General features: G+C 40.2%; 1 protein-coding gene across 2 annotated transcripts in view; it reads left to right on the top strand.

Annotated features, from left to right (window-relative positions):
• Window positions 1-12844, top strand: part of lin7a (lin-7 homolog A (C. elegans)) — a 36574-nt gene that overhangs the window by 16504 nt on the left and 7226 nt on the right. For both annotated transcript variants that reach the window (XM_067581441.1, XM_067581442.1), the window contains exon 3: window positions 9367-9438. In XM_067581441.1, the coding sequence (XP_067437542.1) occupies window positions 9367-9438 (72 nt within the window). The remainder of the gene's footprint in view (window positions 1-9366; window positions 9439-12844) is intronic.

Here is a 12844-nt window from a genome sequence, read left to right on the forward strand (position 1 = left end):
TCCTGGAATGAAAGCAGACAATTAGCGGACGTGGGAGGGAATATAATTGTTGCTTGGATAACATTCGCAATGTTTTTCCAGGTCAGTTCGACATCCTGTGTTATACTGCAAACGTCGTGCGTAGGGGTGAATGTTTGGGCATACAGCTCACACGACTTTGACACCTGAGACCTTGGTTTGTGTCCTGCAGCTCATCTTTTGTTAGATTTATGCTACTGAAGCACTTGGTAAGGGAGAGATCATGGTTTTGAGAAAGTGAACACGTCCTGTCTCACGCTAAAGTCACGCTTTAAGTATTGACTATTTCAATATTTATTTCAATATTTCTCAAACCTTTTAGTTCAGTTTAGTTTAGCTAAATATAAAAATGTTAAGTGCTTTAGTTGTCAGGAAGGAAAACAAATGAGGTAAACTGACAGTGAACACTTTGCAGACTTGTTCGGCAAACTAGTTTGTGTGAACATAAGTTTTGGAGACAGACACAGCTCCAAAGAGCCAAATCTGAAGGTGCATCGGCTCCAAACACTATTCAAGGACAGTTTAGAAGATCATGACAGCTGATGTCAAATACAAACTGTATAACCAAAGAGGAACTGTGACTATGACACTATTTGAAATGAAACATGTGACCTTTCTAGCTGTTTCACATTACACACTTTCAAGGTAGTAATTAGTCAAGCAGTGATGGAAAATAACGAAGCACATTTACTTAAGCACTGTACAACTACCCAAGTATACTCAAGTGCTGCACTGTCGAATGTTGATATACTTGTACTTAACTACTACATATGAGAGAAAATATTGTACTTTGTACTTTACTACGTTCATTTAACTGTAGTCACTCAGCAGATCAATGATTTTACTTACAAAGCATGTGATCAGCTTATAAAATATGATGCATTGTTATAAATGAAATGCAGGTCAATAAATACATGATTTACTGCTATAATTAAATTCCAATTTCATTTTATCTTCTCAGCAGAATTATCTTGGTAACACATCACAAGCTTTATTTCATTAATGTGGAAGTTCATAAATTTTTCAGCCAGTGTCTGGTCATAATAGGAGAAAAGTTCACCAACACTGGCAACGACACCAATTAGGAGGAAAGGCTTTTGACAGTATATTACGTAAAAGGCCTGACATCATGCAAAGTGACAGAAAAGAAGAATGGACCAGTCTTCTCCTCTCACTGGGTCCAGCTCTGCTCTGCTCTGCTCTGCTCTGCTCTGCTCTGGCCTGCTCGGGAAATCCTGGCACATCCTGGCACCAACTGCATGTCTAGCAACCGGCTGACTGATCTCAGTGCCAGTCACTGGAGTGCAATGACAATGATTCTCAAAAAAACCTCTGAAAAAGCCCCAGCAGCAGTAGATGCCTTTTGCCAAGAGGCAAAGATGCAGACAATATCTCCAACAAAGATGAGACATCAGAGATGGCCTGGGATTAGTGGGCAGCAGCGAGGCTGACAATGGTTTATAGTCAATAACAGGTTTGTGAGAACCAATGACACAATAGTTTCTCGCTGTGGTGCTGAGCCAGCTGGAGAACAGGTTGTAAGTGCTGGCCATTACATACTGTAGATTATTACTGTTATTACGTAGAGCATTAAAGGAGCTGAAGTAGTGGAATATTACAGTTCTCAACAGCTGTGTCCTCCGATGCTCTGTTTATATCAGAAACAGTTAGGAGAAACAGGCTCACAGTGGAAGGGAATCGCAGTGGGAAAGCAGCAATTAGGCTGACTATAACAGCCTGATATGCGAAAGTCTTTTTGCATGTAGGTGTGCGACAAGATAAAGCATTTAAAACAGCAGGGTTCACTTTTCTTCCAAATGATCTGCTCTCTCACACATGACATCCCGCTATTATACCGTCGCCTTTGAACAGGCACAAAAAGAAATGTTTTCAGTATCACTTTAATGATCATAGTTTTTGTAATTTTCATCCCATTTACTACAACTCACTTACTGTACCTGCACTTTAAATTGCTGCCAACCATTTTCCAAAACATATTCCAACATATTTTGGACTTTTTATCCCAAATATGTTTTGGCCCTACCTTTTAGAAAACCACTGATTTATATTCATTTCAGTGTGAAATGAAACTTAAAGTAAGTAATCCAGTTAAGAAAAGACAGGCAGTACTGTGAAAAAGTTTTAGGCACTAAAAGTAAAGTGAGAATGCTTACAAAAATATTGCTATAACCTGTTTTAATTGATCAATTAACTTCTTACAAAGTTGAGTAAACAGCAGAAACTTAATTGAAATCAATATTTGCTGTGAGCAGCTTTGCCTTTAAAACAGCAGCAGTTCACCTCGGTTCACTTTAACACAGTTTTTCATGGTAACTTGCAGGTAGGTTGTTGTAACCATCCTGGAGAAAGATGTTCCTCTGTGGATTTATTATTCAGGCCGTCTCAGGTGCTTCTTCATGTAATCCCAGATTGACTCCATGATGTTGAGATCAGGGCTCTGTGAGGGCCAGACTATACCATCTGTTGCAGGACTCATCATTCTTCTTGTTGCTGAAAATAGTTCTTTATGACTCTAGCTGTATGCTTGGGGTCATTGTCGTGTCATGAATAAATTTGGGACCGACAGACACCTCCCTGATGGTATTGCATAATGGATAAGAATCTAAACATCAAGGGTGCCTAAAACTTTTGCACAGTACTGTAAGTGTTATCTATGCCTGTCAATAACATGTATGGTGGTTGGTTTGTGGTTTCATGTGCTGTTGGGAGCTCCAAGTTGTGAAATTTGTGCATCTTCTGTCAAAAAGTAAGTAAGCATGTTGGAGAAGATGCCAGATTTCTGTCCTTTTGGTTAGACTTCTTTTGACATCACTCCTGAATGCAATGCTTTTTGGCAGCCGCCTCCCAAATCTCAGCACACATCTAACCATGAACGCAACATACATAATTTTGATTACCCATCTCAAGCAATTCTGAAGATCTTAAAGTAGGTTTTCATAACATACAGAATCTAAAGTGAAATCAGTAGAAGTAAAAAGTGCATTAATCAATCTAAAATACTGTACTGAATGTGCAGCAGTAACATAAAAGTATATGTGGTTTGTAACTTTATTAAAACAAGCAAAACCACCAGTATGATTCTTTAACAGGAACTATTTCCCTCTATTATAAAGTCTCTACTTTTTCCTGATAGCTATGTAATATTTTACCTATTTTAATACATTTTGAAAGCTCTCTCTCCTGTATGTCATCCGTCAGTGTTAAATGCTCTCGAGTTAAAAGAAGCGAACGCTAGTTTACTGGGAAAACCGAGTGGAACGGGTTTGGGCAGGCTCTCATGTTAGGAAGATCCATGAAACACAGGTTGAATTATAAATCCGAACCGCCTGTCGCTCATTTTGATCACAGTCACCTCTGTGACATTTCATTATTACAGATGCCCTTTCAAGTCCAGGCCTTGTGTTATCTGTGGTATGATTCCTTCCTTTGCACACATATTTGATGTAGCTCATTTCAGTCTGGTGGGTCAATATAAGGCCTGACAAGGTGGACATACTAATCATATCTGTAAAGTAAAAACTCTCCTGTAAGTCCCCCCCTCCAAACCTGAGCTTCTACTTTACGTCAATAGAATCTACCGAACATGAATCAGCCTTGTTAAAGAAGACAGACCGGCTGTCAATATGAAGAATAGATGGCAGGGAAAAGAGCCTGTTCAGCAGTGTTGGGCTAAATGACAAAGAGACAGAGTTTGATGAGCTGGTTGTCTTTCTCCGCTACGTTTATCAATGACAGGGGGGGGGGGGGGGATTTCGGGACTATGCGTTAGTCTCACTGAATCAGCCTGAATGAGTTGTCAGGGTCAATCAGCCTTGCAAATGGGAAAGGAAGGACACAAGACAAGATGACTGGAAGAGCTAACCAGCTGGAAATGATGGAGAGTGGGAATTTGTTGTATATTGGGTTTGAGAGTCTCTCTTGACAAACACAGGAAGTGCAAAAAAAAAAAAAAAAAACAGGCTGGAGCGATTGCATCTTTCATCAGCTTTAACATTTCAGTTGATTTTCCACTTCAGCAGAGATTTTCAATCAACATAATTGACTGTTTGTTTTTTTTTTATAAAAGCAAAAGCAGCAAGGCCGGAGGATTTATGTTGATTCCATTCCGATGCCTCCTGCCTCCCACATCACATTAAGTTAAATGATGAAAGGTACATTAAGTCAGTCTGTGCATGTTCAATACTCTCCCTCTGCGTCATGGCGGAAGACCATCTAGGGTAGCGCATTGTTAAGTCCTACGCTGGTTTTCACCCTTTTCCAACAACGTCAGCCAGGCTACGACCTCTCTTTTACCCATCCCCCTCCCCCTCTCTGTCTCTCTGACTCAGAGAAAGTGGGAGGCCATGGTTACAAGCGGCGTTGTCATGTCAGTTGCCCTGCAGGCATCTCTCTCTATTCTCAGGCTTTGTGGCATCCTCCTTGTAGGTGCCAGTGCTGCTTTCAGGGATAGCGTGTGCTTGTGTATGTGGATCTAACCAGGATCGTCTGTGGTGAACCAGGCAGGAAGGAAAAAATGTAGGAGAAGGTGGACTGAAGGAGTTGATAGACAAAGAAGATGCAGCAGGGTAACTGAAAAGATGCTACAGTGATTTGAATTAGGATACCCTCAGCAACAAGGAGGAAGCTGGTAAAATGTCAAAAAGACAATCAAATTTGTTGAATTTCTTCGAATCAGTTGGACCCTAAGCAGGCCAAAGTCGTTTTGGCGGATGGTGGTGGTGATAAGGGTGATGATAATAGCAGCACAGGTAGCAAAAGCATTGCTAGTAGTAGCAATGCTAGCGAAGTGGCACCTGCTAGCAGACTAGACCAGCACAAGGAATGAGAACAGGAAGATGACGAGGTGAACTTGGAATCAGGGAGAGAAGATCATGGAGATGAAGAGGACACAAGTATAGTTGGTGAGGAGACTTGGATGGAAGCTCAATTCAAAGCCAAGAAAGGCTATTATCCCTGGCTTACAATGGACAAGACAAGACTGGGCTGTGCCATCTGTAAAAAGGTCGGGTCATTGGGTCTAGAAAAAAAAGAAACTGGCTAAAGAATGGGTCTCATGCTCAGTTGCAACACACTTAAAGAAACAACAAAGGGCCTTAAGGAAAAAGGTTTTCGAGCAAGGGAAGACTGAGGTATATATAGCAGCATCAAATATTTTGATAAGGCAAAGGAGGACACAATCATTTTCTGTACAGCTTACAAGGAGTTCTCGTGCCATAGGCCAGCTTACAGCTTTGAGCGTGAAACAGACTGCCAGGAACTGAAGGGGAAGATTCTCCACTCTAACATGACATGTTCCCACATACAACAGCACATTTCATCTGAGATTAAAAGAAAAATGCTTGAGAGGATAGTTGATTGTGCACTCATACTTGATGCAGCAAACGGGCTTAAATATAAAGGCCGCTTCAGTTGCCAGAGATGGAATCCCCTAAGAACATATTTATTGATCTTGTCAAGATAGACGACATAAGCGCTGAAGGCATTGTCCGCTAACTGTTGGATTCTTTAGAGAAAGCTAACTTAAATGAGGCCTTTCTCTCAAAAACGCTCATCAGCCTCACATGTGCGCAGTCAGACTCCAAACCCCTTTTCCCAAACATCATGGTAGGGTACTGCTCCATACATCTGCTTGAGCTCGCAGTTGATGATGTGATGAAAGACACGAGGGCTATTAATCAGTAGTGAATGGAATGTATGGATGAGTGAGAAATGTATATGCTACTGTTGAATGAAAGGAAGATGTCAAAACATTGAGAGATACAGAGTCGAGGAGAGAGAGAGAGAGAGAGAGAGAGACCTTGGTGTAGGCATAAACAGATGTCACCACTTTACCTCAAAGACCCTCCCTGACTGCAAGCTCCAGCAGGAAGTGGCAGAAAGGGAGGGGTTGTAACACTGCCGTGTAGTGTTGATGATGGATTACACGGATGATGATGAGTATGATGATGATGATGATTAATGCATCAGAATAATGAATGGGGGAATGCAAGCCCCACATATATAAAGGTTGATGCACAGTATGCTTGCAAGTGGTTTAATGCTTTTTGGTGTCTAAATATTTTTTGGCATATGATTGCTATAAGCCCCACAGCTAAGCAAGTGGGTATTTGTGCCGTGAAATGGTGAAATGAGCATGACAAATGAAAACCTGTAAGTCTCGTCGTTGTGGGTATGATATGTACATGTGTTGTCTACTCTGAGCTCGATCGTCACGTCTGATGCAGTCATTCTGATTATATAGGCTAGCCGCGTTACACATTGCTTTGTTTTTGAGCTTCGTTAAGTTTTTGGATGTGTTCCTTGACCCCTGGCCCGCCAAACAACACCCTCTCTGTGTTCGAGGGGAGCTCCTGATTTTCAAATGAAGCACTGCAGACGGCCTTTTTAGAGCAAAGTGCAGCCACAACAAGAAGATAACGACATCCAAAAGCACACAGATATTTCCATGCTATGGCTCTATTATTCAGGGCGCCGCACTCAGGTTAAATATGTAGAAAGATATTAAATGTGCACCTTGTCTCACCTCCTTTAGATCACTGTAATGAGTATGTCATTGATAAAAATCTGTTAAACCAGGAAATTATGTGAATAAATCATTTTAAAGCTGCACTTCTGAAGAATTTTACACTCACAATGGATTAAATGACCACGTATAATGTGAAAGGAGTTGCTCATAGTGATTATCACCCAACTCTGCAGTTCCCTTTAGCTCTACCTAGCATTTATATAGACGGGCAAAGTTAGCGAGTAGATGGTAGTAATAAGCAGTTTTTCCTTATCTGAATCGAGGGTCTGAGGATAGAAGATGTTGTATTGCTGTACAGATTGTAAAGCCTCCTGTGGCAAATTTATGATTTGTGATATTGAGCTATACAAATAAAATTCATTTGACTTCACCAGTAGAGAAATACTAGAGAGACCTGCCTTGTTTACATCCACTAGCTTGCATTCTACTTCTTTCCTGCTGGTGCATGGCTTCATTTCTTGTCACACTACTGTCACCTGTAGATCAGTGGAACAGTATGAATAGTGTGGTGGTTACGAATACTGTATGTATGGCATCACCTGCATGCACATGCCCTTACATATGCATTATACATAGTGGCCAGAAACGCCAAAGGGTACCTACCTTCAAGCCTGCAAAATAAGTTCTAAAATCCATCACCGATGCACCTTGCGAGATAACCGAGAACTCACTTTTCAGCTCATCGCCGTGTCACTGCTCCCTTTCACATAGGAGATGCCAAATATTGCATGAGCGTTGCAGCTTTATCTTTAGAAGTGCTGTCATATTTGAAAAGAGCCATTACTTAACGTTTACATAACAGCGACCAATGTTTGAGGGCCCAAAAGCTATTACTTTAACAAATAGATGAAGCCCGCATAGTTGCTGATTCTTCGTCTGAAAAGGGCTCAGAGGGAGAGACAGTTGCGGGCTGAATAAATGGGTATAATTAGCAGGTGTAGCAGTGTTCCTGAGGTTTTTTTTTAAAAAAAAAAAAGGATAACTGAGGGGAAAAAGGGAACCACTCTGCAGGCAGACAGAGGCAAGGAAAACCTTTCATTGCATTTATAAAGCTGTGCACAGCCTCGTACGGTGCAAAGGTGGAAGAAGTTCTCGGGAAAAGGTATCATTTGGGAGCTGAGTGTGTGCATACTGCAAGCTCCTTTTCTCCGAATGCATCAACGCTATAAATCTCTAAAAAAAAAAAAAAAAAAAAAATGTGTTGCAGTCTGAGCTGCACTCTCAAGAGTTACTCATTTGGTCTTTGAGATTCATGAGCAAACAAGACAACAGAAGCTCGAGGATATCTCTCGTCTCTTTGAGATCTCTACATACAAATATCCCAGAGTTTGTATCCTATAAGTATACACCCTTTTGATGATTCAGAGAAGCAACGCCTTTGTAATGTTGTACCGTGGCGCGTCAAAGCTACCGGGCGTGTTCCCTTCCAGGCAGGCTGCCATGCTTTGATGAGAGACATCATCTAGTCAGTGGAAATAGATGATTAAAATTCATTTCAGAGCCACAGTATCTAATATGTCATAGATGAAAGTTTTGAGTTTATCTTGCGCTGAGAAGTTTTTTTTTCTTCTTCTGAGAAATGTATCACTAAGCTTGATTGAAATTTGGTTGCTCACTCGCTACAACTGCTAAAAATGTAAGACTAAAACTAGAATATGTGCTTGTACACTATTTATCTGCTGAAATTGTGTGATCTTTTCCTGTAATTTATGCGTTTCATCAAGTCAACTGCACCGGCTCAGCAAAAGGATTTCCTCTGAGACTTTTTACAATCAGCCCATTCATCTCAATCATTTTAAACCTCCGTGTCCACCCTCCTATTATACTTGTTCATTATTTGGTTGCAGCATTGAGAGGATGGGGCAGACTGTTTTTTTTGTAGAAATCCATTTAAACGGCTATATTCAAAAGTACTCTCACGGAAAAGTGTGTTTTTTTTTGTTAAGGTATATTAACCATACGCATCGTCGTTAAGATACATTCTTAGTGGCTGGTTTCTTTCTTCTCTCTTTTATCCTTTGAGCAGTTTCAGTTGTAAGGTGCCTTTAAAAAAAACACGTATTAATAGGAAAGGTCAGCTGTCTGCATTGATTCTTTCTGCTTCACTGAATAGGCAGAAAAACTTGTTTTTCACCCAACTGGACATACAGCAACCCCATGTCTTGGCACCTATTCAGACCCAGCAGTATAATGCATTACCTCCTGTTCTGCAGGCTTTTCTTTTTATAAAGTCAGGATCAGTTTCTGCCTCCTTTTGAAAGTTAACTTTTTTTTCTTATTTGCTAGGAAATGTATCTATAGCAAGGTGCTGCACAAATAAATAAAAAAAGCACTATTCTGCTGTCTAACATGTAATCTTCAAGGCTGGCTCCTTTGAAATCTAAATGATCAGTAATACAGTAATATTCTCTTATCTGAGAGTCTAGACACAAATTTCTCTTCCTCACCGGCTGATATACTGCTGATAATGAGATTTACATATTTTTTACATGTAGAGTGAGTGTTAGCAGATGTTTTCTGAGTAAGTAAAGTAGTACTGGTGGTGATATGATTCCTGACAGCTTCCATTAACCGTAGGCCTTAGTGCCATGCGTTTTCTATCAGTCAGCCTGCAGCGCTGCCAGCACTGTTACTGCAGTATGTGTGTGTGTGTGTGTGTGTGTGTGTGTACAGCCAGCTGTGAAGGAAAACCTTTATTTGACTATGTAAATCGAGTGTTTGAGCTGACACTGGGTGGTGATTTTAATATTTCAACCATGTGAAACACAATTATAACACCTGTCTCTCTCCGCTTCTTTCAGGTGTACCAGTATATGCACGAAACAATTACAGTGAATGGCTGTCCAGAGTACCAAGCGAGGGCCACAGCTAAGGTAAGACAAAAAGGCTCCGTGGAGCTGAATGATAATTATCTTTTGAGGTCTTCATTAAGAGAAGTCCTTTGACATCGCTCATAGTCGTATGAGCCGTCCTTAGTAGATAAAAATATTGATTGGTGCGGCTTTAAAGCTGAAAAGGCCAATGTAATTAAGGAGGTCAGGAGTGCTGCATCAGTAGATAGTAGCACTTTTGATGCAGGGCAAACATAACTCACAGTTTGTGCTATGATTTAAGGTTTTACTGATACGTATCACAACCTCAAACTCTAATGGATTCCTATATATAGGTTACATGCATTTATAGAATTTTTTAGGTGTGCATAGTCTGTTCCTGGTTCAGTTAGTATGCTTTGGGGGAAAAAACACATAACTTACAAGGTCAAACAAACTTGTTATCAATACTGGCATCAAAGGCAGACTTTTTTATCATGAAGAAAGGCTGACTGCATACTTATACCGCAGCACTGGAAAAGATAAAAGTTTACTGTCTTAAAGTCTCTACTAGAATATCCAGCTCTTCATCCTTGTTCCATTAGTTTTTTTGGTGACTGAAAGTCTTTGATTTGAGCTGTAAATCTTTCTTTAATTCCATATAATGTTCACCCTGAATCATCAGATTAGCAGCCACTAGATTTTCATCTAATCTTTATTCTGCTGACACAAGTTAATTTTCTTCTCAACACCGTTGTCCCGTTATATCCTGTAAGACACACTGGATGAAAAAGACTTTTGAATCAATATAATGCGAAAGCACATTTGTTTTTGCCGTTATCATGACTGACACTGCATCACAGTGATTCGTTTGTTTTTGCTCTTTAATCAGGTTTTACTGTTCAAATGACAGTTTGATTTTGAGACTTTTTTAATGTATGTCTCACATACTCCAGTATTCAGTATTTTCAGGCAGATTTTCTGTTGTACGCTGTTAAAACATCACGTCTGTGTCTCAGGTGAAGGACAAAATCAGAAGTGAGACATTTCCAGGTGCTGCGTAAATGGAGCACAAGTGGAACAAACAAATTTTGGTAAACAAAGAGATGAGTTTGACCCGAACACTTGAGCAGGACCCGTCATCAGCATCTCGCCTGCAAAGAGACATTGGCTTTTATGTAAGACAACAAAGAAAGAAGGATTGTCTAATTTGATATGGAGCGGAGGGTGAGGGGAATGAGTAAGAGGAGATACGGGGATGAGGAGAGATGAGAGCGCCTCTCTGTCCTTCAGTGGTTCAGTGTCCAGCTGCGCCCACCGCTCCTCACTACATCAGAGGGAGCGGGTGGGGAATGTGAATAGACAAGGATGTGTGTGCGTGCATGTGTGTATACGTGTGTGTGTGTGTGTGTGCAGAGAGATTGTCCAAGGCTTCAAATGATGAGTGCTCCTGACAAGCTCTTTCCTCTTTTGTTGTCCTTCCACTAAAGCTCTGCTCTGAGCACAATAGAGTAAAGTCTGGTGAATTTCAATTGAATACCTGGTTAAAATAATAGTTCTACATTTTGTAAAAAATACATTTATTTGATTTCTTGCTGAGAATTAGATGAGAAGATTGATGCCACTCTCATGTCTGTGCATTAAGTATAGGGAGCTGGGAGTTGCTTAGCTTAGCTTAACTTAGCTTAGCTTAGCTTAGCTTACCTCTAAAGTCACTAACTAACACTAGTTAGTTAACACTGTCAAATCTGCACTCAAACTAGGGCTGAACAATGTTGAAAAAATATTTAATTGTGATTATTTTGACTGATATCGCAATTGCAATATGATATTTGATGTTTGAGGGAATGATCATTTTTACATCATTATTCTCATTCTCATTAAATCATTTCATTAAACATATTAAAATCATTATGATGTGATTTTTGCAGGGATCTGTAGCAAACTAAGATGTTTTCTGAAGTCTGTAGAATATGATGTGTAGGCCAAGACATCTCTGCAGCACGACAATATTTAATGTAAAAAATGTTGTTTTGACATTTTAGCAAATGTTGCACCTCCTCGATTGTAAAATTGCAGTAGACCATATTGCGATTTTGATATAATGTCAATTAATTGTTCAGCCCTGTTACCTTGTCATATTACCTTGTATATACAGTATGTTGTTTTGGGAGTCATTGGAAATATACCTACTTTGTCGTTTTGGGTATGAGGATGTGTTGGAATAGACCACATCACTCTTGTTTACTGGTCCACAACTGGCTTCAAACTAGTTGTAATGTCACAAATCGTGTTTGTAGGTCCACCTCCACATCATTCTGCACAGTGAAGCTCAAACATCCAACATGAGTAGAAGAAGACTTTAAACAATTGAAATTCATGTTGATTAACTAGCTTTAGAGTTGCTGGTTCAGGTGTTTCTGAACTTTAGAGAGAGCCAGGGTAGCTGTTTCTACCTGCTTCCAGTATTTAAACTAGGCTAATCACCTCCCGGCTCTGAAGTTAACACACAAATATTGATCTTCTCATCTAACTCCTCGGCAAGAAGGTGAATAAGCGTATTACCTAGAATGTAAATCTATGCGGTAAACCTCTGAAATATCTCATCATTTGGGACGCGGACACTGCGGTCTGATCTGACAAATACCTTGCTTATTAAAGGCTGAATATTTTCACTCTACAAAGAAGCTGTGACAGATTAGCTGAGAAAAAAAAAAAAAGAAGAAGAAACTGTCTCTTTTTTTTTTTTCTAAGCCTAAAGCATGACGGCATGATTTAAGCAGCCTTAAAACTCCTTTTCTACTTTTCTTTCTTCGCCCCCAAACTTTGAGAAGTCATTGCTCCTAAATCTGTTTTCAAAATTGCATGTCCACTGGGCAATTAAGCACACAGCTATTAGCCTGAGCTTGCGTAGCTGTAGGGACAGTCTCAACTGGGAGACCGAATGATTTTTCAAAGTTTTTTTTTTTTTTTACTCTCTCTAAAGATACTCACCAAGCTAGGCCACAGTGTCAGTTGTGTGCGCCCTCGTCTCACGCAAACGTAGTCTAAAAAGAAAAAGAGATGATGAGTGATGGCCTTGAAAATGAAGACTAGAAGACACAGAAGCAATGATGATGAAATGTATGAAATATGCTTCTGTTCATCTGCCTCTCAAGTGCCTTAGTTAGTGAGACGGCAAATCTCCCGACAGTGGAGATTTGTGTTTCACCTGAACAACTCAATTCTCTTTCATTGCTTCATTAATTAAATCAATTCAGCCTCTAATTCCTGGCTCGAGGCCCTTATTACTGATCTTAATGGAGACAGGGACTATCTGGAACTGTGTGAGCTCCAGGGATAAAAATCAGAGCTGATGATCAAGTGACTTTGGATATGTTAAGTCATACTTATACAGTGCTGTGTGTTTACCGAGAAAGTATCTCCTAGCGAGCCTTTCATTTAAAATGCCTCCTGTGTTTGAGCGTCG

Source organism: Thunnus thynnus, chromosome 23, assembly GCF_963924715.1.
Source record: "Thunnus thynnus chromosome 23, fThuThy2.1, whole genome shotgun sequence".
NCBI lineage: Eukaryota > Metazoa > Chordata > Actinopteri > Scombriformes > Scombridae > Thunnus > Thunnus thynnus.